Below are 25,121 nucleotides of genomic sequence, written 5' to 3'. Positions count from 1 at the left end.
TACCACTTGGATTTGCTATTCTCCAAACATCAGCTATGTTATTATTTTTTATATAAGTATTTAAAAATTCACAGGTCTTAGTTTTAACAAGATGCTTCCCTAGCTTTATTGATTTATCTAAGTATGGGTCTATAACACAGTTGAAATCTCCCCCCATTATTATATTTTGAAAATTATGCTCTGCGATTAAATCTATTATTTTCCTAAAGAATTGTGGGTTATCAAAATTAGGCGCGTAAATATTTATCATAGTTAATGGTGTATTGTAAATTTCTCCCGTGACTATAACATATCTTCCCTCTTTATCCGATATGGATTTCTTTAATTTAAAAGGTATGCCCTTCCGAATTATAATGGCCGTGCCTCTTGCTTTAGAGGTGAATGAGGAGTAATAGGTTTGACCTATCCAATTTGCCCTTAATCTGATCTGAGTTTGTTGTTTCAAATGTGTCTCTTGTAGGAAAGAAATATCCATATTTAATGATTTTAATTGTGCCAGAATTTTACCCCTCTTAATTGGCTCATTCGCACCTCTGATGTTCCAACTACAGAAGGTGAGACCTCCGATATTTATTCGACTATTATCTTGCATTGGCTATTATTACCAGACTGTATGATTCATGTGATGCAGCCAAGTACCTCAGAATCCCGAATCCAGAGTTGTCCTTCATAATTTCTACAGTAGTTCTACATCTCCTGACACTATTAAACATAATTAAAGGAAAGAGAAAAACATAAAATAAAGTGTACATAAAAATGATTGAGTCATACAACACATAATTGTGAATAAACAAAAAAAAGTGAATGTAATTTATCAAAAAAGCGATAAATTACAAAAAAAGCCACCTAAGGTAGCTAGATTTGTTTTTAAATTGACCTCCGTCGATGAGATTATGCACTGGGCCTTATCCCCCTATTAGAATTTGACCCAACGTTAGTCGGTTCCCTCTAATTGTTACCAAAATTATCATATCAGGTCATCGCTGAACAGTTTAAAATAGAATAAAATAAAAGGGAAGGTAGAAGATTTGGATTAAAATAAAAGTAATTATGGGTTAAAGTACCTCTTCAAAATTATACTTTTCATTTACCTGTATGTTAGTTAATTCATTATTAGTATTTAGTATTTAAAATATATGTCTAACCTCCCCCACCCTTCCTGCTATATAGTTAATTGTGTTAGTATAGGACATTACGCCTTTAACGTTGGTTGAGTTTATTGCGCGTAATTGGATAATGGGTCATATAGTGTGGAACAGATGCCTCATATCATGGCCATTTCAAAAGGAGACGGTCTCATAGTTCTCCGTGCTGAAGGGTTTGGTGATGAGCTTGCGACCTTGAGCTTTCATATGTGCTTTCAGTTCAGAAGTTTAATTCGGCCTGTGTTATTAAACAGCACATTCTTGCCAGATAAGCCTGTCTGGTAACCGTCTGAAGCGTTCTAGTGTCTTGGAACAGAAAAAACAAAGTTCCACAGATAAAATGGCTATTATTCTGTTCCTCCTTGAATTTTGTTTAAAATCTCCTGGGCGTATTTGCAAGCAGAGTCCAGGTCCGTGAATGAGCGTTGCTTGCCCTTAAACGTAATTAGCATTTTTGCTGGATAGATCACGCCATAACGAACTTCAGAATGTCCATATAAAATACTGCTTGCCCTTTTAAACTCGCGTCTTTTTGCCAGAATTTCCCGAGGATAATCCCTGTAGAATCTTACGATATTATCAGCGAATGTAAGATAGGTTATCTTCTTTAATAGAGTTTCCACAGTTGAAATATCTAGGAACTTTACAATAATTTGCCTTGGTGTAGCATTATCATGTTTTTGGAAGCGACCCACTCGATGAGCCAGATCTATCTTTGGTTTTTCAGGAAGTTTGAAAACATCTTTAAGTAGCTTAGTAATAAAATCACGCATTTGAAGGCCGTGTTCAGCACCCTCTTTAACTCCTACTATTCTCAGATTTTGCCTCCTTGACCTGGCCTCTACATCTTGACATTTCTCATTCAGTTTTATTCGTTAACTCCCAATTCGTATCGTGTTGTTTTTTCAGACCTGTTATTTCTTGGCTCATCTGTACCATCTCACCCTCCATTTCATCCATCAATTTTTTCCGTGTCTGTTAATTGCTTCAGTAGAGTGTCATGTTTGTTGTTATAATCTTTCCGCATACTTTCCATTTCCTTCGCTGTCCTGGACTCCAAATCTTTAAACTGCTGGTTCAGGGCTACATAAAGCTCTTTTACTTCGCCGCAGCTATTATCAATTTTCTTAGAAAGATTGCCCTCCATAGTGGAGAAGTTATTCTGAATTGTAGAATTCATTTTGGCAAATTGCTTCTGAAGATCTTTAGTAATGTCTTTAATAATATTAGCTCTTACCGTTTCTTCCCAGCTTTTCATTTCTTTCTCCTTTGTATCACTTCTCGCAGCCATATCGCTTGTAGGTTGTTGAGGTTCCAGCTCCTCTTCCAAACTTTCAAACGTGGGTTCAGGGGTGGTTTCAAGCTCATCCAGAGCTTTTTGGAGCTGGAAACTGATTGTAGTCTTCTTGGGTCCTCTCTGACCTCTTCTCTTTCTCATCCAGTTTTTACGATAAGATTGTTTTAAATCCCCAATCCACCAGTACCGTTTGATGGAGTCAGTACCCTTGGCGTTCAGCAAACCTGATAAGAATGTTTAACTCGATCCTGTCATGGGAGTCGACTTTAAACACGATTTGTCTGGAGGCGAGCTCAGTGCAGCTTCCTTCACTGCTTCATAGCAGCCACCGGAAGTGAGGTTTCCATTACTGAGGCCACATTGTATTCCTCCTTATTCATATCCTTCACGGTTTAGTTGCGATTTGAAAAGCATTGTATCTTCCTACTGTACATTAGCAGTTTCAATTGTATGCTTATTTAGTTGCATGATTTATTATATTTAAGAAGGAGGATGTAGATGACCTGATCCAGGTTATGTTTTACTGCATACTACTGTACACTCAAACAGCTATCTGGTTAAGTGTCTCATATATTATCTATCCTGCTAGTCCATCCTCTAGTTACATTCCTCATTCAGCTTGAGCTCATAACACCTATGTATTTGAGCTATGTGGGCTTTCTTAATAAACAACTTAGAATCCAAAATAACTGGATCCTGAGTTATTCCACATTCTCAATGAGATCTTACCGTCGGCACTGAGAAAGAGTGAAGCAAAATTGGCGCTGACGTCATTGTGCACTCGGCACATGTACGAGCCACAGTCCGACACTCTCAGCTCTTTAATGAGCAGCATACTGCCATCATTGCTCACTTCGAAATGGGAATTGTTCACCAACGACACACCGTCTTTCGCCCATTCAGTGTAGATGTTTTGAATATCTCGCATAAAGCAGATCAGCTGAACACTATCCATGATATAGTTAGGTTTCTGATATATCCTTGGGGTACTCAGCAGCTCTGTCAGAAAGTAACAACACAAAATTGGTCAAACCTAATCTGTGTTCAGATTGCTAATTATATTTATATCAGCTCTCGCTCATATAATTCATCCTCATCTCCTTTCTAAAGTTATGTCCTTTTATTTTGAGTCTGTGACTACTGGTACTCGACTGTCTTTACTGGAAACATCCTCTCCACATCCACTCTATCTTTCTTTATCCTTTCATTATCCGGTAGTTGTCAATGAGACTCCCCACCACATCCTCCTAAACTCCAGCAAGTACAGGCCCAGTGCAAACAAACACACATCATATGTTAACCCAATCATAGAAACATAGACATAGAAACATAAAAAATAGGTGCAGGAGTAGGCCGTTCGGCCCTTCGAACCTGCACCGCCATTCAATATGATCATGGCTGATCATCCAACTCAGTATCCTGTACCTGCCTTCTCTCCATACTCCCTGATCCATTTAGCCACAAGGGCCACATCTAACTCCCTCTTAAATATAGCCAATTTAATTCAATTCAATTTATTTGTCATTTGGACCTCTTGAGGTCCAAACGAAATGCCGTTTCTGCAGCCATACATTACAAACAAATAGACCCAAGACACAACATAATTTACATTTTACATAAACATCCATCACATCGCTGTGATGGAAGGCCAAAAAAACTTATATCTCCACTGCACTCTCCCCCCCCCGATGTCAGAGTCAAAGTCAAAGCCCCCGGCTGGCGATGGCGATTGTCCCGCGGCCATTAAAGCCACGCCGGGTGGTGCAAGGTCGCACACCGGGTCTTGGTGTTAAAGCCCCCGGCGTGCGCTCGCAGAGTCCCGCAGCCATTCCAAGCCGCGCGGGGCAGTGATGTCAGGCCCCGCTCCAGGAGCTCTTCAACCCCGCAACTCGGGCGGGAGAAGTCGCCGTTGCAGGAGCCCTGAAAAGCGGTCTCCCTCCAGGGACCCGCGGGCTCCCGGTGCCGCCGTCCGCCAAACCCGCAGTTGCAGCCTCCGAATCCCCGGAGATCGGGCCGCAGCAGCAGCAGCGCTCCACCACCGCTCCACCCGCTCCGGACTCGGCCAGCTCCGCGACGAGGTGAGTCGGCACCAGAGTCCCCGGTCTTCTCCTGTTGGAGGCCGCTCCACATTGCAGCCCCAACGACAACAGAGACCCGACAAAGAAAAGGTCGGGTCTCCCATGCAGGGAGAGATTTAAAAGTTACCCCCTCCTCCCACCCACCCCCCCCCCCCCCCCCACACACACACCCCAACAAAAAATAACAAAAAACTACATAAAAATATAGACAAAAATAATAAAAACGGGGACGGGCTGCAGAGACCGCTGCTGACGTGAGTCGCGAACTGGCCTCAACTACCTTCTGTGGCAGAGAATTCCAGAGATTCACCACTCTCTGTGTGAAAAATGGTTTCCTCATCTCGGTACCATCCCCAGATAATTCTCGCAAACCTCCTCTGGGCCCTCTCCCAACATCCCTCTCACATTATTCCAAATGTGGCCTCACCATGTGAAAGCCTCAGTGTTATATTTTTCTTTTTATATTCTAGTTCTCTTGAAATGAATGATTGTATTGCATTTCATTTGCCTTGCTTACCGCTGACTCAACCTGCAAATTCTTCTTTTGGAAATCCAGCATTCCTAAGTCCTTTCCAGCCTCCTGAAAGGAATCTCTTTATTCACATTTATGCCTTGTCCATGACTTTACTTCTCTACCAAGTGCATGACTGTTTAGCACACTTTGCTCCACTTATATTCCATCTGACAACCAAGTAAACAGCATCCACCCATCTCTCCTCCCATCATGTCCAAGTACCTGCTCTGCAGTCCAACCTGTTTTGTCAACACTACGTCCGCCCCTCCACCTATCATCGTATCATTCGCAAACTTGGGCACAAAGCTTTCAATTCCATACAATGAGATATTACAATTTCATAATATAATTATATTATATAGATAATTTTTTTTAAAAACATGAAATGTAGCGGACCCAACAGCGCCCCCCCTGTGGAACCACACCTGAAAGGTTGCTCTTTATTCACTCTCTATGCCTTCTGCCAGTCGGCTAAACTTCTATCCGAGCAAGTAGCTCACCTGTTTAGCAGTCCCCCATGGAACCACTCCTGACGATCAAAGGCCTATGGAAAGATCACAACCAATGCCTCCACATCCCATCTCTACCCTGGGGTGTGCTCAATGCTTGGTACCTGCTCACTTATAGCTTCAACCCTTCATTTGTCAGCAAAGCTCTGCCCTATTTTATCATGTGCTTCCAAGTACCCTGAAACCTCACCCTTAATAATGGACTCTAAAATGTTACCAACCACAGAAGTCAAAATGACTGACCTATCACATCTTTTCTTTTGTCTTTGAAGAAGGGTCTCGACCCGAAACGTCACCTATTTCCTTCGCTCCATAGATGCTGCCTCACCCGCTGAGTTTCTCCAGCATCTATATATACCTGAACAATCCTTTGGTGTTCTCTTTTATAATATTGGCTAGTTTAATGTCATATATCATCTTTAGAAACATAGAAACATAGAAAATAGGTGCAGGAGTAGGCCATTCAGCCCTTTGAGCCTGCACCGCCATTCAATATGATCATGGCTGATCATCCAACTCAGTGTCCTGTACCTGTCTTCTCTCCATACCCCCAGATCCCTTTACAATACAATACAACACCATTTATTTGGTTTCTGCAGTCATACAAGAAAAGAACCAAGACACACACCACCACAATTTTCACAAACATCCATCACAGTGAATCTCCTCCTCACTATGATGGAAGGCAAAGTCTTGTCCCTCCCCTGCTCTCCATTCATAGCCACAAGGGCCACATCTAACTCCCTCTTAAATATAGCCAATGAACTGGCCTCAACTACCTTCTGTGGCAGAGAATTCCAGAGATTCACCACTCTCTGTGTGAAAAATGGTTTCCTCATCTCGGTCCTAAAAGATTTCCCCCTTATCCTTAAACTGTGACCCCTTGTTCTGGACTTCCCCAACATCAGGAACAATCTTCCTGCATCAACCCCTTAAGAATTTTGTAAGTTCCTATAAGATCCCCCCTCAATCTTCTAAATTCTAGCGAGTACAAGCCAAGTCTATCCAGTCTTTCTTCATATGAAAGTCCTGACATCCCAGGAATCAGTCTGGTGAACCTTCTCTGTACTCCCTCTATGGCAGGAATGTCTTTCCTCAGATTAGGAGACCAAAACTGTACGCAATACTCCAGGTGTGCTCTCACCAAGACCCTGTACAACAGCAGTAGAACCTCCCTGCCCCTATACTCAAATCCTTTTGCTATGAATGCTAACATACCATTTGCTTTCTTCACTGCCTGCTGCACCTGCCTGCCTACTTTCAATGACTGGTGTACCATGACACCCAGGTCTCGTTGCATCTCCCCTTTTCCTAATCGGCCACCGATTAGTTCCTATGTTGCTTTTTAGATTGCCTTCCGTTGTTTTTTAATAGCTGCCCAATCCTCTAGCTTCCCACCAATCTTTGGCACTCGAGTCCCTGCCTTCCCTCCACATGGGTGAAGAAGCTGCTGGTTGCTGTGCCAGAAATAATGTCAGCAAGGTCAGAAAGGTAACAGAAGATCAGAAACTGAAAGGACAATGTTAGAAGCTGGGTGGTGGATCAAAGTATGGCTGCTCTTCCCAAAACCACCTTCTGCCCCAACTGAGAGATGTTTGTTGAGCGGATGTCAGGCATACATACCCTGCACTTTCAAGTAATAATAGACATTTTTGGATGTAATTGTCTTGTCGTCTGTGAGTTCACTCAAAATTACTTCATATAAGCCACCATCTGTCAATTCCAATTTAGTCACTAAAAGTGAACCAGTCAATAAATCATAATCAGCCCGGTATCTGAAGTATGAATTGAAGGACACCATGTTACTATAGGACACGTGCTCCAGGATGGTCAGTTCACGTTCATGATTGCGAAACTTCCACACCACCTTCCTCCTTAACCTGTTGGGATTAACAGACAGCAGCACCGACGAGCCGACTGGTTGGTTCATGTTGATGTTCGGCAACACAAATCTGAACTTTGCTGTGTGGATGTGAGAGAGGAGATACAGGAACAGATGTTACATCTCCAATATCTGTGTCAACCCTATTAGTCTTGCACATACTGTAATTAATAATAATAATAATAATAATCTTATTTATATAACACATTTTTAGTCAACTTGCATTGACCCCAAAGTGCTTCACATAATTACATTACATTTACACACAGGCAAAGGTGGATGAAGTGTCTTGCCCCAAGGACACAACCACAGTATGCACTCCAAGCGGGATTCGAACCGGCTACCTTCCGGTCGCCAGCCGAACACTTAGCCCCTTGTGCCATCTGTCGTCCTTCCCCCTTTTCATTCTCAGCTCCAGTCATATCGCCTCACTGGAGAAACCATCAGTAATGTCTTCTCAGACTATTGTCGTGACATTCTCCTTGTTCAGTAAAGCAACTTCATTTATCCCCCTCTCTATCTCTGCTGCAGGCCTGCCTGTACTAAAAGCTGCAAGTCCTGTCCGCCTCCACCAGGTTTCCGTAACGGCTTCAACGTCCCAGTCGCACATAGCAAACCAACATCCCAGTCGCACGTAGCGGTCAAACGTCCCAGTCGCACGTAGCGGTCGAACGTCCCAGTCGCACGTAGCGGTCGAACGTCCCAGTCGCACATAGCGGTCGAACGTCCCAGTCTGTAGCGGCAGATTTTTCAGATCTTTCAGGAAATTAACTCCCTAGCCACTAATTGGGTGAGAGGGGATAAGGGGAATATCTTCGGTACGCATGCAAGCTGCCTCAGAGACTTTCAGAGCTTCTACTTTCATAAAGCTTCAGCACACAGTCTTTTAATGAATATTTTCTTTATTGTAGATATAAAACAGTAAGATACATCCAAGGTTTTCTGACTTGTTCCAGCAATCTTCTTCGAACTCCAACGCATTGCTTCAGATACTAGAAAACTCCTCGTGTCTCCTTCTTCACATGAGACTTGACATGCTTGACCTGGCTTGACATGGTTGACCTGGTCGAAGGATAAACCTTCTCCCTCTCCTGTCCAAAACGAATACCCAACTAAACTAACACGCAAGCAGTTAAGCTGCATAAACACGCCCCAAGACACGTCATAAATCCCACCCACATTATAACGGGCTGGCTAAAATTTAAAGGAACATGTCATCCACAATGACATGCAAAATAGGCCAAATGGCCACTACATACCGGCCCCTAATTGTTCCGAATACATATTGAGGCAATTACCAAATAACATCAAAAAAGTGGCCATTAAGGCTTAACATACATCAAAATCAAAATATCAGGGAATAAAACCCTGTGGCTCCCTCGTCAGGAAATCAAACCGCGATCTCCCGCGTGCTAGGCGTGGATACTAACCACTATACTAATGAGGAAAAAATAGCATGCACTATATATCTGCAATCACAATTCTTTCTCGACTCTTCCATCTTCGCTTTCGCCTTCTAGAAGCAAGCACAACTTAGTTATTGGTCTCATTAAAACATTGTTCATGAATATGCCGTAATAATAATGTTGTTATGTAAAAGTCCTTAGCGAGAATGATAGGACGTTTCCTTTCTTCAGGCATTGCCAATCTGTTTAGGCGTCCACCGATCCGCAGAAGATCTCCTGCCCAAATTGGGTCGAGCTTATACAATTGACTACTTCTTTGTACCCCTTCTCCACCAGCTTGTAATGTTAATATCTCTTCTTTGTCTTTCTGCCTTTGACAGAAATAAATGATCGCATTTTCTGCTTTGAGGAGATCATCAAGACATAGGCACTGTTGGCTAGGTGAAGCTTCAAAAACTTGCGTCTGGAATTTGATTTCCTTTTCCCTTACCGCAGGATTCTTCTCCAAGATACTTTCTGTTATTTGTTTCTTTTCCCGAATTTTCATCAACAATCTTGTTTTTATTTTAAGAAACCAGGCTACCGATGTTCTCAATTTATTCCATGATGAAAAGTGGGTAATTAAACTATTCACAGTGTCATATGAGTTTTTTTCAATCACATTCACCGAAATGTTTTGTTTAATTTCCGGATCTGTTGTAGAGATTTCAAATCCGAGTTCAAACTTTGGCCATTCTCTACTTGGCTTACTAAGAAACTTTGGCCCATTGATCCATCTCTTGTTATTAATTCAATTCAATTCAATTCAACTTTAATGTCATCGCACAAATACAAGTATCAGTACAACGAAATGCAGTTTTGCGTCAGTCCGTAGTAGTTGTACATAAAGAAAAAACAAAAAAAATAGAAAGAGGGAAGATACAGAATAATCAGGAAATACAGAATGATTAAACAAAGGGGACGGAGGGACCAGAGAAATCTATCGTCGGGACTCCGAGTTCAGCAGTGTGATTGTGTTGTTGTAGAAGCTTTTCCTCGTCCTACTAGTACGTGACATGAGGCTCCTGTACCGCCTCCCTGATGGGAGGAGGGCAAACAGTCCATGGTTGGGGTGTGAGGGGTCCTTGATGAACTTCCCAGCCCGTCTCAGACACCGTTTTCGGTGGAGGGCATCCATGGCAGGGAGCGGGGCACCGATGATGTGCTGCGCGGTTTTCACCACCCGTTGCAGTGCCTTCCTGTCCGCAGCAGTGCAGCTGCTGTACCATACCATGAAGCAGGTGGTCAGGATACTCTCTATGGTACAGCGGTAAAAGTTGGTCAGGATCTGGGGGGACAGGTGGGCTTTCTTGAGCCTCCTAAGGAAGTAAAGGCGCTGCTGTGCCTTTTTGATCAGCTTGGAGGTGTTGAGGGACCAGGACAAGTCCTCCGAGATATGTACTCCGAGGAATTTATAGCTGGAGACGCGCTCCACCTCAGTCCCGTTTATATGGATGGCAGTATGACTGCCTCCTCTGGTCTGCCTGAAATCAACAATAATCTCCTTCGTCTTTTTGGAGTTGAGGACGAGGTTATTGTTGGCACACCAGGTGGTCAGGTGCTGGATCTCATCCCTGTAGGCTGACTCATCGTTGTCGCTGATCAGTCCTACTACCGTGGTATCGTCAGCAAACTTAATAATGGCGTTGGATCCGTACTTTGGGATGCAGTCGTGGGTGAAGAGGGAGTAGAGGAGAGGGCTGAGCACACAGCCCTGTGGCACTCCGGTGTTCAGTGTTATAGTGGAGGAGGTGAGGTTATTGACCCTAACAGACTGTGGTCTGTTAGTGAGGAAGTCCAGTGTCCAGTTGCAGAGGGAGGTGGAGATGCCAAGTCCACTGAGTAAGAAAGCAATTTGCTGTTTGTCCCCTAGAGGCTTCATCCGCAGGATTTTCCTTTGTATTAACATATCTCCATTGAGAAACATTAGTAGCTCCTAGTACAAAGGAAACTCTATTTGCAACAAATGTCATAAAACGTTTGCTTTCATTGTTAATGTATTTCAAAACCGTAGTACTATCGGTCCAGAAGGTAGATTCTTCCAGTTGAAATTGCAGTTCCTTTTTCAGCATTATGTCAATTTTCACAGCTAAGACTGCTGCTGTAAGTTCCATTCTGGGAATCGTCAGCATGCACTCTTTTGTTTACATTCTGTAGTCTTAAGTATGAAACAGTCCCATAACCACTTTCGCTGGCATCCGAAAAGTGATGCAGTTGCGCATTTCCGATATTACCAATGGTTTTAGGCTTTATACACCGATCTACCTTAAACGTTGACATTTTGTGGAGGTCTTTTAACCATTCTGTCCAACTGTGCGAGGATGTTTGAGTTATACTCTCATCCCAACCAAGTTTTTCTCGACACAGATTCTGTAAAATTAACTTGGCTAGCAGTGTAAATGGTACCAGAAATCCCAAAGGATCATATACTGAACCAATCACAGATAAGATACCCCTTCTTGTGCATGGTCGTTCCTGAATTGACAATTTAAACTTAAACACATCCGTTTCCACACACCAGTACAGTCCCAGTGCCCTTTCCATTGGCAAGTTGTCTTTGTCTAAATCCATCACCTTGGTTTCTTCGGCTCTGTCATCTGGTGGAATGCTTTCCAAAACAGCACGACTGTTGCTGACCCACTTGGTAAGTACAAATCCTCCCTTATTGCAGAGAGAGGTTAGGTGCTTCACTATTTGAATTGCCTCTAACTCGGTAGATACGGATTTTAGGCAATCGTCCGCATAAAAATTATTTTTCAAAGTGGAAATTACCTCCTCTGGGAAATAATCTTTATTATCCTCTGCGGTTTTCCTCAAAGCGAAATTCGCACAACTTGGAGATGACACTGCTCCGAAAAGATGTAGTTTCATTCGGTAATCAACAAGGTCTTGCTGCACATCCCCTTCAGGCCACCATAAGAATCGCAGATAATCAATATGTTTACCAGTTACTTTCACTTGATAAAACATTGCTCTGATATCAGCCATCAAAGCTATCGGTTCTTGCCTAAATTTGATGAGAACTCCAAGGAGCGAGTTAGTAAGGTCTGGACCTTGCAGTAATTCACTGTTAAGTGATGTCCCTTTAAAGATGCCGCACAGTCAAAGACCACCCTCAATGTCCCTTTCTTCGAGTGGTACACCCCATGGTGCGGAATATACCAGATCTCTCCATCATCTCCATATAGTTGATTCATTTGTATCCTTTCAGCATAATCATTATTAATCATATTCTGTAAGAAGGATGTATATTCCTCTTGGAATTTCGTGTTCTTAACAAATTTACGTTTCAAACCATGAATACGCTGTTCAGCCATATAGCGATTATTTGGTAAATTAACACTTTCCTTCTTGAAAGGTAAATCCAAACAATAATGTCAATTTTTCATCTTAACTGAATGGTTCATAATATCTAAGAATTTCAATTCTTCTCTAGACATTTCTTCATGTTCTTGTCTGGTACTTTCATTGAAGTCATGATTATATTGCTTCATTAACAGCTTTTCCAATTTACCTGTAGATATTTGGTTAACAGCAACAGCACGGCAATTCATTTTTCTGGTGCTTTCCTTATTCTTACACAAAGAGCCATAAATAACCCATCCTAGTAGGGTCTTCATAGCATACGGTCCATCCTTTTGGCTCCTAATTATCTGTACAGGTTCTAATGCTCTCAGGGCATTCGTTCCAATAAGTAAGTCAATATCAGAATTTATCTTTGTTATTTTGACTTCTTTCAGGTAAGGCCATTGCTGTAAGTCTTCACATCTGGGTACATTTTGACGACCAACAGGCATTGTTTCATGTGTGAAAACCTCTGAAATTGGAATAAAATTATCTTCATCCAAACTGGATATCTCCATATTTGTTATATAATAACTCTGGTAATCCTTTTCTTTATTCATGGTACGCATTTGAATTTTAACTTTCTCTCCAGTAAACATCCATAGCAGATTCCATTCCTTTTTGCAAAAAGTCCCCATCTTTGTTTCATTTCTCTCCGGCCCCAATATGTGCAGTTACTTGAGGCGAGGTGATAGCATTTAACATCCGCTGACTCCTTTTTCTGCTCAGTATGATCTGGCTCTTTCTTTACAGTATGAAGCACATCAGGATGATTCTGCTTACATTTGTCACAAATTATTGGACACTTACAGTCTTTTACCATGTGCCCCTTCTTTAAACATCCATAGCAGATTCCATTCCTTTTTAAAAAGTCCATCTTTTTTTCATATTTCTTTTCCTTAAATTTACAACACCATCTTATGGTGTGACCCACTTCATCACAAAATGGACAAAATTAATTATTTCTGGTCGGTGCATACTCTTTTGCACCACCCAACACCTTCTCAGGTATTATATTGGTAGCAAAATTGCTTTTCTTAGGCCCTGTCTTTTGTTTAGTTTTGACATAGGTAGAACCCTTATGAATTGCAAGTGGCTTGGCTTCTTCAATAATCCCGCTGCATGAATCTGACATGTACCGTACTTCTCTTTCTAAATATTCCACCAGGTCTGGTAGCCTGGCTACTTGTTTGCTCTTATCACGTAATTTACCAGCCCTATCTCTCCACTTTTCTCTCATTCTTCTGGGCAACTTGCTTATGATGATTCTCATATTACTTGAAAGATTAATTTCCTCCATATAGCCAAGATTTTTCATCGAGCTGCAACATCTTCTCAGAAATATTGCATATTCACTCAATTTATCCACATCTTCTGGCTTGATTTCTTTCCAATCATGGGCCTTTTCAATGTATGCATTCGCAATCCTCTGTTCATCACCAAAACGTTCCTTTAGTAATCTTCTCGCCTTATTATAGCCCTGGTTGTCTGGCTCCATCTGACAACTTTCCACAAGCACCTTCACCCTTCCTTGTGTGTACTTCACCAGAAACCGTAAGCGCTCTTTTTCATCCTTAACTTTCTTCTCTAATACCTCTTCCAGTGCCCTCACGAAAGTTTCATACTCCAAAGGATCTCCAGCATACGTAGGAATTTCAACTGGTGGCAAAATGAGAGATGTATTTTGTCGAGCTATAATCTCGTTGAATTCAGATTGCTTATTCAGCAGTGCCAATAGACCAACCTGATTCCCTTCTCCTTGGTCCACTGGTCCTTCTCGAGTTTGTACGGATGTTCTTATAGTAGCTAGTTTCGGTCTAGCACCCATTTGCTGAGCTGAAGGTTCACTCAACCTATTTAGGTTTTCCAATCCAAGGTATCCTGTGGACTTTGACCGTGGAATCGATTCAACTGCCAATTCACTCTGAGCAGTTTTGGCTCTCTGTCTAGAGCTTATCGCCTTTGATGATCTAGAGCTGCATCTAGACCCTTCACTTTCCAGTATGTCCCTTCTGGCTTTAGCCACCTTCATCTTTGTATCTAATTCCAGTTGTTCCTGACATCGCGCCATTTCTTCTTGCTGACGGGCCATCTGTTGCATCATCTCTTCTTGCTGTCGGGCCATCTGTTGCATCATCTCTTCTTGCTGTCTGTTGCATCATCTCATCTTGCTGTTGCATCATCTCTTCTTGCTGTCGGGCCATCTGTTGCATCATCTCTTCTTGCTGTCGGGCCATCTGTTGCATCATCTCTTCTTGCTGTCGGGCCATCTGTTGCATCATCTCTTCTTGCTGTCGTTTTGTCATCTTGCTGTCGCTTTGTCTCATCTTGCTGTCGGGCCATCTGTTGCATCATCTCTTCTTGCTGTCGGGCCATCTCATGTTGCTGTCGGACCATCTCATGTTTTTTCTTCATAGCATCCGCTTCTATTGAGAGCACTGCTAACTCAGCCTTGGCTCCCAAACGAGCAGAAGCCCTCGAAACCGAACTGGCTGAGCTACCAGATTTACGGCCTGATCTTTGTGAAGATACAATCTCCCGGTTCTATTTCATCACCTTCTTCTTCATGCTTAGTATCTTCTTTTCTGCTACATTTACTTTTGCTAACTTGCTCTAACCATCCTTCTACAACTTCCATGGATTTATCATAATACTTAAAATGTCTTTCACACTCCTCTTGAGAACGCTCTTCATCCAGCAGTGTGTCCTGCTTCTCTTTCAGCTCACATGGTTAAGGCTACTTATCAGGCGTAATTTCTCTTCCACCTTGTCCTGGTTCTCTTCTGATTCCATGAGTGTCTTCACACTTTCAAACAGCCTTCTAATCCTCTTCCCCAACTTGTTCCTATCCAATTCAGCCTCCTTGAGAACATAACTTCGACCTTTCTCAGTGAGTTTAAGTTGTCTGGCTGGTCTTTCTTCACCACCACGTGGCTCTTCTGGCATAGCTCTGCCCTCATCTTCCTTCATGATTTAAAAGAGGTCTTGGCAGATTGCCAAGTCTTTAAATTAGTCGAAAAAGTCTCTGCTTCTGAGTGACTTTGTTATTATCAACAATTTCTTCCAAAACTAAAACATACTGATAATGTAGAGAACCTCTCTCTAATTCCAGGTGCAAAATAAATGATGCTAATTCCAATGGAATGCGCCTTTATCTCTTTGATTCAAAACAATCCAAGGTCGGTCTGCCTTTCCCAGACACGCTGGAGAAAACAGCTTGTTGAGCTCTGTTACAGAATTCTTTCAATTAAAACCGTAATTTTAATTCAAAAGGTAATAATCAATTCGTACTCACAATCCAGTGATACGTCTTCAGATGCGTTCCGATGCTGTTGATAGACCTCAAGGCTCTTCCTGGCCGAGATCTTCTTCAGTTCCACGATTGGAACCAATCTTCTTTGGCTGCGCCTCTCCGAGGTCTTAGCCTTCGTCCTGCTCTGGCCGCACCTCTCCGAGGTCTTAGCCTTCGCACTTCGATCTTCTGTCCCTATCTCAGGGACTGGTATTTACCCCCGTCGGAGGTTCGCTTTTACTTATCTTCTTCTGTCCCAATCTCTGGGACTGGCAATTACCCCCTGCCGGAGATATCCTTCGACTTAATGTAGCGGCAGATTTTTCAGATCTTTCAGGAAATTAACTCCCTAGCCACTAATTGGGTGAGAGGGGATAAGGGGAATATCTTTGGTACGCATGCAAGCTGCCTCAGAGACTTTCAGAGCTTCTACTTTCATAAAGCTTCAGCACACAGTCTTTTAATGAATATTTTCTTTATTGTAGATATAAAACAGTAAGATACATCCAAGGTTTTCTGACGTACCAGCAATCTTCTTCGAACTCCAACGCATTGCTTCAGATACTAGAAAACTCCTCGTTTCTCCATCTTCACATGAGGCTTGACATGCTTGACCTCGCTTGACATGGTTGACCTGGTCGAAGGATAAACCTTCTCCCTCTCCTGTCCAAAACGAATCCCCAACTAAACTAACACGCAAGCAGTTAAGCTGCATAAACACGCCCCAAGACACGTCATAAAATCCCACCCACATTATAACGGGCTGGCTAAAATTTAAAGGAACATGCCATCCACAATGACATGCAAAATAGGCCAAATGGCCACTACACAGTCGCACGTAGCGGTCGAACGTCCCAGTCGCATGTTGCGGTCGAACGTCCCAGTCGCACGTAGCGGTCGAACGTCCCAGTCGAACGTAACAGTTGAACGTCCCAGCTTTTTTTTTTTTTTTTTTTTTCTTTTTTAATCAAAAAATTTATTCATTTATTAAAAAATAAAATTTACACTACAATAAAACAAGCCAGAACCCACCACCATAAATACAATACAAACATATATCCATAATAAACTATTATACAATTATGATATAGTCCTTATTGAGGATACATTCAACACCCTGCGGAACCCAGCGGTCCCGGAACTCCCTCAGGGTGCCCACAGACAGGGCGTATTCCTTTTCTAATCCCACCCGGGCACGGACGTAACACCGGAAAAGGGGCAGGCAGCTGGCTCGGGTAGAGCCCTCTAGCGTCTGGCGTCGTGACTCGCGGATGGCCAGCTTGGCCAAGGGAGGACTACACCATGGTATTGAGGGAGAGCCTGGCAACCGGAGAGATGCCCCTGTCTTGGCGAAGGGCTGTCATATAACCATATAACCATTCAACAATTACAGCACGGAAACAGGCCATCTCGGCCCTACAAGTCCATGCCGAACAAATTTTTTTCCCCTTAGTCCCACCTGCCTGCACTCGTACCATAACCCTCCATTCCCTTCTCATCCATATGCCTATCCAATTTATTTTTAAATGATACCAATGAACCTGCCTCCACCACTTCCACGGGAGCTCATTCCAGCCGCCACCACTCTCTGGCGCGTAAAGAAGTTCCCCCTCATATACCCCTAAACTTCTGGCCAAGGGAACTCATGTATTGAGGGAGAGCCTGGCAACCGGAGAGATGCCCCTGTCTCTCAAAGGGAAAAGCTGACAGTTTGACAGGCTGTCGTGGTCCTTCTGCCCAAGAAGGGCGATCTCCCCCGTCTAAAAAACTGGCGCCCAGTCTCCCTCCTCTGTACCGACTACAAGGTCTTTGCCAAGGCAATGGCAAACCGTCTGGGCACAGTGCTGGCTCAAGTGATCCACCCTGACCAGTCTTACACGGTCCCAGGCCGGTCCATCCAGGACAATATCCATCTGGTCCGGGACCTGGTTTACCTGGCTCAGGAGACCGGTGTACCCACTGCCTTTCTCTCCCTCGACCAGGAGAAGGCTTTTGACAGGGTGGATCACGAGTACCTGTTGAGGACTCTGCGGGCGTTTGGGTTCGGACCGCACTTTGTGTCCCGGATCCGACTTTTATACGCCACCGCAGAGTGCCTCGTGAAAGTCAATGGATCCTTGACGGCCCCCATTCCCTTCCACAGAGGAGTACGTCAGGGATGCCCCATGTCTGGTCAACTGTACGCCATCTGCGTGGAGCCATTCCTTAGTCTGCTTCGGAGGAGGTTGACGGGCATGGTTCTACGCGAGCCGGACATGGAGGTAGTCCTCTCGGTCTACGCCGATGACGTGCTCCTCATGGTCACCGACCCCGTCGACCTGCAGAGGATGCGTGAGTGCCAACGAGTCTTCTCGGCCGCCTCCTCTGCCAGGATCAACTGGGGGAAATGTTCTGGACTCTTGGTGGGTCCCTGGCAGGTGGACTCCCTCCCGGAGGAGATGAGGTCTTTCACGTGGAGTACCACACACCTCCTCTACCTGGGAGTCTACCTGAGTCCCGGTGCGGAGACCTGGTTGGCGAACTGGCAGGAGCTGGAGATTAAAGTCGTCACCCGGCTGGGACGCTGGGCGGGTCTCCTCAGAGTGCTCTCCTACCGGGGCAGGGTGTTGGTCATTAACAAACTGGTGGCCTCCATGCTCTGGTACAGATTGACCGCATTGGTCCCATCAGCCACCTTTGCTGGGATCATCCAGAAGAAGTTGGTGGACTTCTTCTCGGGCAACGGAAAGCACTGGGTCTCAGCAGCGGTCCTGAGTCTCCCGATTGAGGAGGGCGGTCAGTCACTGGTGTGCATTCGCACCAAGTTGGCGGCTCTCTGCCTCAGGACCTTGCAGAGATACCTGTACTCAGGGCATCCTCCCAGGTGGCACGTGCTGGCAACGCACTTTTTCCAACGGAGCCGCTGCCTTCAACGAGGTACGCGGATCCCGATGGTGGGGGTCAGCCGTGCGGTCCTGATGGGGATGCCTGGCTTCTACAGGGACTTGTTGAGAGTCTGGAACCTGGTTGCCATTGACCGGGCCCCACCTCCGCCGGCGGAGGGTGACGGCCCGGGCGTGAGAGCAGCTGGTCCTTGTCCCGCCCCACCGGGTGTCGGGGGGGCTCAAACGTGTGGAGTACTTGCGGTTGAGCAAGCCCCCGCTCAGCCGGAAGTACTCATCGGACCCAGGCGCCGTAATCCATCCCGGGAGCCGGTCCCACACAATTTGAGCCGCCTTTCCTCGACACCCTTCGTCTCCCTCCAAGACGCAGGGAGGCGTGTCCTGTACAGGCTCCTCCTCCACACCCTGCACTTCCTCGCCCTGGTCCACCGTCCGGACACCAAGTGGCGGTCAGTGTTGCCTTCCGGTCATGAGGGGGGCCCCCGGTGGGGGTCCCTCTATGCAGGGATTCTCCCCCTCTACATTGGGGACCTGGGGTGGAGGGTATTGCACCGAGGAGTTACCTGCAACCTGTTTCTCTCGCGGTTCACAGACTCGCCAGCCGCCTGCCACTTTTGCGGGCTGGAAGAGTCTGTGTACCACGTGTACATGGAGTGCGTGAGGCTGCAGCCACTGTTTGAATATCTTAAGGGGCTGCTCCTTGCCTTCTGGCTGCATTTTTCACCCACCATCCTCATCTTTGGACACCCTGTGCGTAGGGGAGAGGGTAGGGCTGAAGATGTCCTGGTTGGGTTGCTCCTGGGCCTGGCCAAGCTGGCCATCCGCGAGTCACGGCGCCAGGCGGCGGAGGGCTCTATCCGGGCCAGCTGCCTGCCCCTTTTCCAGGGTTACGTCCATGCCCGGGTGGGATTAGAAAGGGAATACGCCCTGTCTGTGGGCACCCTGAGGGAGTTTCGGGACCGCTGGGCTCCGCAGGGTGTTGAATGTATCCTCAATAAGGATTGTATCATAATTGTATAATAGTTTATTATGGATATATGTTTGTATTGTATTTATGGTGGTGGGTTCTGGCTTGTTTTATTGTAGTGTAAATATTATTTTTTAATAATTGAATAAATTTTGTTGTAATAAAAAAAAAAAAAAAAAAAAAAGCTGGTTACCAAAGGGAATACGCCCTGTCTGTCAAGTGATCCACCCTGAACAGTCTTACACGGTCGTCCATCCCGGACAATATCCATCTGGTCCAGGACCTGGTCTACCTGGCTCAGGGGACCGGTTGTACCGCAGGCTTTGACAGGGTGTTGAATGAAAACAGGCCATCTCGGCCCTCCTCAATAAGCCTGATAACCCTCCATTCCCTTCTATCCATAATGCCTATATTTATTTTAGTTTAGTAAAGAAGATATATCCCTTAATTTGTATGTTGAATGTTCCCTATTATAGCTGGTCCACATCAACTCTGTCTATCCCTCTCATCATTTTAAAGACCTCTATCAAGTCCCCCCTTAACCTTCTGCGCTCCAGAGAATAAAGACCTAACTTATTACCTTTCTCTTTAGTTGTTGAAACCCAGGCAACATTCTAATAAATCTCCTCTGTACTCTTGAAATTTGTTGACATTTTTCCTAAAAAAAAAACCAAAAAAAATGCCTTGTACTTTCTTTACCACCCTATCTATATGAGATTCCACCTTCGAGGAACTATCTATATGAGATTCCACCTTCAAGGACTTTTCATCTCTTTTTTTTATTTTTAGTTAGTTAAAGTGTATTTGGTGGTGGCATCATAGTTTATGTTCCTATAACAAGTGTATAACGTAACTAAATATGATGTTTCCTTTTCCGCTTGTATGTTACAGTTTCACAGTTGAATAAAGTAAAGCATCAACGACATCTCGTGTCTACGGGTCTTTATTGGATTAATTGTTTAACTTGCTAGATAGCTGGATAGGGACATTCAGCAAGTCCAGTATAGTGAAAAGACAGCACCACAACAAGCTGTAGTACAGGGTGGCTCACATCATCACATTGTCCATCCACACCTCAACCCCATGGCAACAAGCAACCAAGACAACGCTTCACAGAATGAAGCCAAGCCTCTCAGCGTTCGTTCTTACCGCTCTGCAGCCAGTTCCAGTGCCAGCATGGCGGCCCTTAAAGCGCGGGCTAAAGCAAAAGCAGCCGAGGCCAGAGCTGCATTCGCTCATAGAGATAGATATGAAGATCGAGGCTGCGCGGATGCAGGCGGAGACTATGCGGATGCAGGCAGAGGCTACGCGGATGCAGGCGGAGATGATGGTCAAGGCTGCATGGATGCGGGCGCCCTTAGAGGCCTTGCAGCAAGAAAAAGAGATGAAAGCAGCCATTGCAGAGGCTGACACCATAGAAGCAGGTTTAATAGCAGAACAAGGGTCACGTAATAGATCACCAAGCCCTGTTCACCCTCAAAACCAACACCAGCATACTCTGGACTATGTCATAGAGCAAGCCAGCATAAAGTCTAGCCAACATGTCCCCAATTCTGATGTCGAGAGTGATAGCACGCTATTTGGTTCATTGCCGCCCATTCATCATACCAAATCTAATCTGACCAGTTCATTTGATAGGCACCACAATCCCAGTAATGTGCAAGGAAACATTGGAGCCTAAATTGGAGGATAGAAAACCAACTTCAACCTTTCTGCACAGCGGCTTTATTGACTCTCTCTCGAGCCACCAACAATATCAATCTCACCACCGTAGACCTCACCAGAAACCTCGCCCACAGCCAGCTTGTTACAACGGGATTGACGGCCTTTAATGACAAGCCTGAGAATTACTGGGCTTGGAGATCCCCCTTCCAAAACGCCATAGCAGGCCTGGGCCTTTCACCCGGAGAAGAGCTAGATCTTTTGATAAAATGGCTTGGAAAAGAATCCTCGGAGCAGGCATCAAGAATTAAGGCTGTCAACATGAGGGATCCATCAGCAGGTTTGAGGATGGCTTGGCAGAGGCTCGAAGAAACCTATGGTTCACCTGAGTCTATTGAGCATGCCCTCTTTAACAAGTTTGAGAACTTTCCCAGGATCATCATCAAAGAGCCACACAAGCTACGTGAGCTCGGGGACCTTCTGTCAGAAATCGATGCAGCAAAGTTCGGTGGGTATCTACCTGGTTTGTCTTACCTTGATACCTCCAGGGGAGTTGCACTGATTGTTGAGAAGCTTGCTCATAACATCCAAGAAAAGTGGACTGACACTGACTGAAAAGTGGACAATTATAAACGCCGTCACCGCATCCCTTTCCCCCCCATTTAGAGTGTTTGCCGACTTTATCCGCACGGAGGCAAAAACCAGAACGGATCCCAGCTTCAATCTTTGTTTCTCTCGTTCAGCAATCGTCCAGAGGGAAAACATAGAGAACATGGTAAAACATAGAAAACATGGTAAAACTCTCGTCTCCGTCCACAGGACACAAGCATCTCCAACAACTCCTGAGACACAGAAATGCAGTGACCCATCCAAGCTGTGTCCCATTCATGTTAAGATTCATCCATTAAAGAAGTGCAGAGCCTTCACAGAAAAGAGCCTGGAAGACCGCAAACACTTCCTTAAGGAACATTCCATTAGTTTCCGCTGCTGCTGCTCCACAAGTCATTTCGCCAAGAACTGTGAAGCAGAAGTGAAATGTACTGAGTGCGACAGTGACAGACACCTCTCTGCTCCACATCCAGGCCTTGGAAGTCCAAGCCATCTCGCCCCCGCATCCGAGCATGGCGGGGAGGAAGAGATAGTGGTAAACCAGGAGATCACCTCCAGATGCACAGAGGTGTGCGGTGATGGGGTCAGCATGAGAGCATCTGCTAAGATATCTCATCTCAGTCTATCCAGAAGGACGTCATCAAGAGGCATGCAGGATGTACGCCATCTTAGATGAACAGAGCAACTGCTCTCTCGCAACATCTGAGTTTTTCTATATCTTCGCGATCAAAGGTAATCTTAAGCCATATACACTGCGGACATGAAGGAGGGTTTCGGCCCGAAACATTGCCTATTTCCATCGCTCCATAGATGCTGCTGCACCCGCTGAGTTTCTCAAGCATTTTTATGTACCTACACTGCAGACATGTGCTGGGATCAAGCAGGCTGCATGCAGGTAGAGCAGCCTGCGGTTACATGTTGGAGTCTGAGGATGAGCAGGATTATTATATTTAACACAGCTAAGAATGTTTCATGTACCCTGGCTGGTTTCTCACATAACAGAACTGTATTTGGTGGTGGCATCATAGTTTATGTTCCTATAACAAGTGTATAACGTAACTAAATATGCTGTTTGCTTTTCTGCTTGTATGTTACAATTTCAAAGTTGAACACAGTAAAGCATCAACAACATCTCATGTCTACAGGTCTTTATTGGATTAATTGTTTAACTTGCTAGATAGCTGGATAGGTACATTCAGCGAGTCCAGTATATGTATAATAGTTTATTATGGATATATGTTTGTATTGTATTATGGTGGTGGGTACTGGCTTGTTTTATTGTAGTATAAATATTATTTTTTAATAATTGAATTAATTTTTTTATTAAAAAAAACAAACAAAAAGTCCCAGTCTCACGTAACAATCCAACATCAGTCGCACATAGTGGTCGAACGTCAGTCGCACGTAACAATCCAACGTCACAGTCGCACGTAGCACCTCGCGAGTCATGAACTCCCGTGCGCCGACCTGCTCTGTCATGCGCCCACCTCTCCCACACCCCCCATGCCACCCAACCTCCTACGCTCCCCCCCCATGCTCCCATCCCCCCTTTCCCCCATGCTCCCCCCCCATGCTCACACTTCACACAGGTCTGCGTGAAGCAAGGATCTCCCATTCGCACTAGTTCCCTCCACTTCACGCTCTCAATCTCCGCACTAAGCACTAGGAATAATGTACAGAAGCCATTTAACCTGCAAACCTACATGTCTTTGGAATGAGAGAGGGAACCGGAGCACCCGGAGAAAACCCAAGCAGTCACAGGGAGAACTAACTGTACAGGGTCTGGATCTGGATGTAATACGCTGAGAAGCTGTAGATAGAGCATCACTCAGCACTATGATGGTGGTGGGAAGACAGCGTCCGTAGTCAGGATGGAACCCGAGTCTCCGCACAGTAAGGCTGCAACTCTACCGCTGTGCCACCAGCCCCTCTCCCTTACCAGTCTTACGCATCTGTTCAAAGTGGCTGTTTGCTTTCAACAGGTCTTGTCTAGTGTCCAGTCCCTCCTCGACATGTTCAGAAGCTCGGGTGACGTATTCCCACTTTTGCCCATCCTCATTTTCTTTGCCTTCTGCTGCAGCAGCGGGAGGCTGAGAAGTATACCACGGAGTGGCTAGTACACACGGAGTGGCCAGCATCCCTGCAACTGCAGCAGTGATACAGGTTAGCACACGTTAACTGGACTGGGTGAAAAGCAAAAACATCACGAAAAACACAAAGCATGGCAACATATCCAGGGAATGCAACTTGCTCTTGGACAACGGCTGATCACAGACAGTTGCGTCACTGGTAGGGGCAGGTTGTTATCAGCTCACAGGTGATAGGAGCAGATTAGACCATTCAGCCCATCAATCCTACTCCACCATTCAATCATGGCTGATCGGTCTCTCCTAACCCCATTCTCCTGCCTTCTCTCCATAACCCCTGACACCCTGTTGTGTGGGTTAGATCCACCAACAGCTTCAAGATCAGGAACTCCAGATGCCACGGGAAGGGAGGGGAGAGGAGAGAAGAGTCGATCCAGCATATTTGTATATGTACCAACAACAGAACTATAAAATTTTAACCCCCCCCCCTCCATTCTCCCCCTTCCTCTCTCTCCCCTTTCACCCCCCCCCCCCCCCATTCTCCCCCTCCAAACCTCTCTCCCCCCCCTCCCCCCTCCCCTCTCCCTCTCTTCCCCTCTCCCCTCCCTCTCTCCTCTCTGTCCCCACCGGCCCACATCCAGGCCCAGTCGCGCCTCCACCACTTCATTTTCCGCCGGCCGCGTCACCATGGAAACAGCAGCACGGACCGACCCTGACCTGGCCCGCGGTCTCCATGGCGACTGCTGCCCTGCCACTGGGGGGCGCTCTGGAAATAAACGCAACGCCCCGCCACTGGGGGCGCCCTGGCGACGGCACGATGAGGCGGGAAACGTCTGCCGGCCGTTGGCGCTCGAGCAAAAAATGTGGCTCCGGCTTTGGATTCATGTTGTTCTGGGTCTGGCCCGGTGGGTGTGGACAGCGTGGGGACAGGGACAGTGTGGAGACAGCATAGAGACAGCGTGGGGACAAGGACAGTGTGGGGCCATGAACAATGTGGGGACAGTGTGGGGACAGGGACCGTATGGAGACTGGGGACAGGGACGGTGTGGGGATAATGTGGAGACAGTGTAGGGACAATTTGGAGACAGTATGGGGATAGGGACAGTGAGGACAGTGGGGACAGGAACAGTGACAGGGTGGGGATAGGGACAGTGTGGGGGACAGGGACTGTGGAGACAGGGACACAGTGGGGTGTGGGGATAATGTGAGACAGTGGAGACAGTGTAGGGACAATTTGGGACAGTGTGGTGATGGGGACAATAGGACAGTGGGGACAGGGACAGTGTGGAGATGGACTGTATGGGGACAGGGACAGTGTGTGGATAATGTGGGGACAGTGTGGGGACAGGGACAGTGTGGGGACAGGGACAGTGGGGACAGGGAACTATGAAATTCTAACCTCCCCTC

At 45.6% G+C, this 25,121-nt stretch overlaps 1 protein-coding gene across 1 annotated transcript; it reads right to left on the bottom strand.

Annotated features, from left to right (window-relative positions):
* Positions 1-3,081: 3,081 nt before the first annotated feature.
* On the bottom strand, positions 3,082-24,607 carry LOC129695230 (uncharacterized). The gene is made up of 4 exons (XM_055632006.1): positions 24,342-24,607; positions 23,567-23,773; positions 7,167-7,505; positions 3,082-3,441 (listed from the first exon to the last, which is right to left on the bottom strand). The coding sequence occupies exons 1-4, from the start codon at positions 24,379-24,381 to the stop codon at positions 3,116-3,118; spliced, it is 912 nt and encodes a 303-aa protein (XP_055487981.1). The 5' UTR covers positions 24,382-24,607; the 3' UTR covers positions 3,082-3,115.
* Positions 24,608-25,121: the final 514 nt, after the last annotated feature.

The sequence above is a fragment of the Leucoraja erinacea genome, unplaced genomic scaffold (assembly GCF_028641065.1).
Source record: "Leucoraja erinacea ecotype New England unplaced genomic scaffold, Leri_hhj_1 Leri_999S, whole genome shotgun sequence".
NCBI classification, from domain to species: Eukaryota; Metazoa; Chordata; class Chondrichthyes; order Rajiformes; family Rajidae; genus Leucoraja; species Leucoraja erinaceus.
Note: the sequence above shows the minus strand (reverse complement) of the source record. Positions and strands in the feature narration are given on the sequence as shown.

Coding starts and splice junctions, on each gene's coding strand:
- LOC129695230 (XM_055632006.1), bottom strand. CDS start 24,381: ATGAAGTGGTGGAGGCGCGACTGGGCCTGGATGTGGGCCG. Junction 7,506..23,566: donor TGAACAGATGCGTAAGACTG/GTAAGGGAGAGG, acceptor ACATCCACACAG/CAAAGTTCAGATTTGTGTTG. Junction 3,442..7,166: donor TTATTACTTGAAAGTGCAGG/GTATGTATGCCT, acceptor ACTTTCTGACAG/AGCTGCTGAGTACCCCAAGG.